This window comes from Contarinia nasturtii, unplaced genomic scaffold (genome assembly GCF_009176525.2).
Source record: "Contarinia nasturtii isolate CC-2019 unplaced genomic scaffold, AAFC_CNas_1.1 Cnas_scaffold_3086, whole genome shotgun sequence".
Lineage (NCBI taxonomy): Eukaryota > Metazoa > Arthropoda > Insecta > Diptera > Cecidomyiidae > Contarinia > Contarinia nasturtii.
In genome coordinates this window covers 959-3,147 of record NW_022200398.1, presented here as the reverse complement: position 1 = coordinate 3,147, position 2,189 = coordinate 959, and the positions used below count along the sequence as shown (strand labels likewise).

Sequence of the window (2,189 nt, the reverse complement as noted above, 5' to 3'; positions counted from 1 at the left end):
ACCGCGGCTCTTCAAAGTTTCATAAATAATGTCGCAAACGTTTGCTTTTTATGTTTGTTAAAGTTCACCGGCAAACGAAAATTGTATTTAACAATGTTGTCCGGCGTTTTTTTGAGCTCGATCATCGTTTGGGTATATGGTTTTTTGGTGCTTCCAAATGGTTATAATTCATTCAGTCATTCGGAATTCACGCCGGAAAATAAGAATCTCGCGTATATTCCGATCATTGCCATTTTTCTCTGGAGTTTTTGTTCGTTCTGTGGTGTAAATTCAATGCCATGGTAATTTCACTTTTGTTTTTATGATATTTTACATTTGAGAGGCTGTGAGGAAAAACAGCACGTCGCACCTCATCTCTTGCTCTCACTTACAGGAATTTCTGTAAGCAAGAGAAGGAGGTGGGATGCGACGTGCCGTTTTTGCTCTCAGCCATCTCATTTCTTGTTTGTATCATTTTCAAGTTTGATAAAATCACATTCAAAATTCGGTTTTTTTTTCGATTCTTGCAGGCAATTGCTGTCCGAGGTGTTTCCGTACAAGTATGTAAAAGTTGACTATCAAATCGTGCCGGAAAAATTAACGTTTTTATTTCTCATTTCATTAGAACAAGAGGGGCAGCAACTGGAATCACTGCAGCGATTAACTATGTGATATGGTAATTAAATTTTTTATATTTTCGATTCAAATTCCGAGGACATTTTCCCTCTCTTCTAATTATATAATTTTATCAACACGTCAATTTTTAGCTTCATTTCAACCAAAACTTATTACAATTTGGAGACGACATTTTCACTGAGCGGAGTCGCGTTGTTTAATTCCATCGTTATTGCCGTTGGTCTGGTGCTAATGTATAAAATCTTGCCAGAAACCGAAAATCGTTCGCTAGAGGACATTGAAATGCATTTTGCCGATAATTCGAAGAAATTCACCGACCGAAAAATCCCGAAGATCTCAAAACAAAAACGAGCAAACGCGAACGATCCAAATGAAATTCCAAATAAATCGGTGTCTGTAATTGATCAAATTGATATTGGCTGTGATAACCGTGGTTTTGTTAATGATCATTGAAAAAGAGTAATTTAATCGAACCAAAATTGAATTTCTCTGATACTTTTAACCCGAATCAGGTTGATTTCGTTCAATTCTCAAAAGAAAATTCTGAATCATTCACATCGAACCAGAAATGCACCTTACTGAGAACCGTTCATTGACACTCATTTGATCACATTGTGCGTAATGTTATTTTAACTGTAAACAAACTAGAATAAAATAAGTGTAAAATTAAGCTGTTTTCATTGACACAACTAATAAAAGACAAAGTATTATACATTGTAAATAAATTGTGTTGGTGTGTATGAACTGAATTGTGTGCAGTCACGTGGTTCGTTCAAATGCTGCAGTAATAAATCGTTTGATTGCATCACATTCAACGAAAGAGGAGGAAAAGAAGACGAAATTTAAAGATGTGGGTCGGCGCCGTTTTTAAATGTGAACAAAAAAAGAAAGTGTTCGGAATACGCGAGAGGTACAGTGTTTTCATGTGAATCACACACACACACGTATTGGTCACTCGTCTCACAATGCTATTCAGATGGCTAAAAATAACCGACATCAATTGACATAATGAGACCGAGAGACGCCAAAAAAACGATGACGTTTACGGAATGTTACTTCGTACAGTAAATTAATTCGCTTCAGATTTCTTACCTTCTCACACAATTCTTCGCCGAACATATGAACACCGCCCGCTGATAACGAATGGTAACCTTGAAATTCTTTTTTTTTTGTGTGTGGTACAAGTGGATGGCTCTAAGAAGAGACACATTGCGAATGGTTTACATTAATGCCATCTGTTGGCTTGGAGAGATGGGAGAGATTGTGACATTTTTGACGTAATGTATTTTACGTATTCATGTTTTTGGCAAGTCATTTGTCAATTTGGAACGTCCTGTTTCAATATCAATCAAATCACCAACCCATTTGTTAGGTTACATAAAATATTTAAAAACAAACATAAAACAATACACAGCTTTTGGTAAAAAACAAAATAAAGAGATAAAATAAACTTAAAGAATAAATTACTGATAAAAAATATATCAGTCTAATATTTATTTCTCACCATTTTTATAACGCTATTTACAGCGACTTCAAAATGCGAAAAATGACGAAATGTCATAAATCTAAATTGA

General features: G+C 35.0%; 1 protein-coding gene across 1 annotated transcript; it reads left to right on the top strand.

Annotated features, from left to right (window-relative positions):
• The first annotated feature begins 6 nt into the window (after window positions 1-6).
• Window positions 7-1,540, top strand: LOC116349661 (facilitated trehalose transporter Tret1-like). Its single transcript, XM_031781202.1, has 4 exons — window positions 7-281; window positions 510-539; window positions 605-655; window positions 747-1,540. The coding sequence occupies exons 1-4, from the start codon at window positions 94-96 to the stop codon at window positions 1,066-1,068; spliced, it is 591 nt and encodes a 196-aa protein (XP_031637062.1). The 5' UTR covers window positions 7-93; the 3' UTR covers window positions 1,069-1,540.
• The last annotated feature ends 649 nt before the right edge of the window (window positions 1,541-2,189 follow it).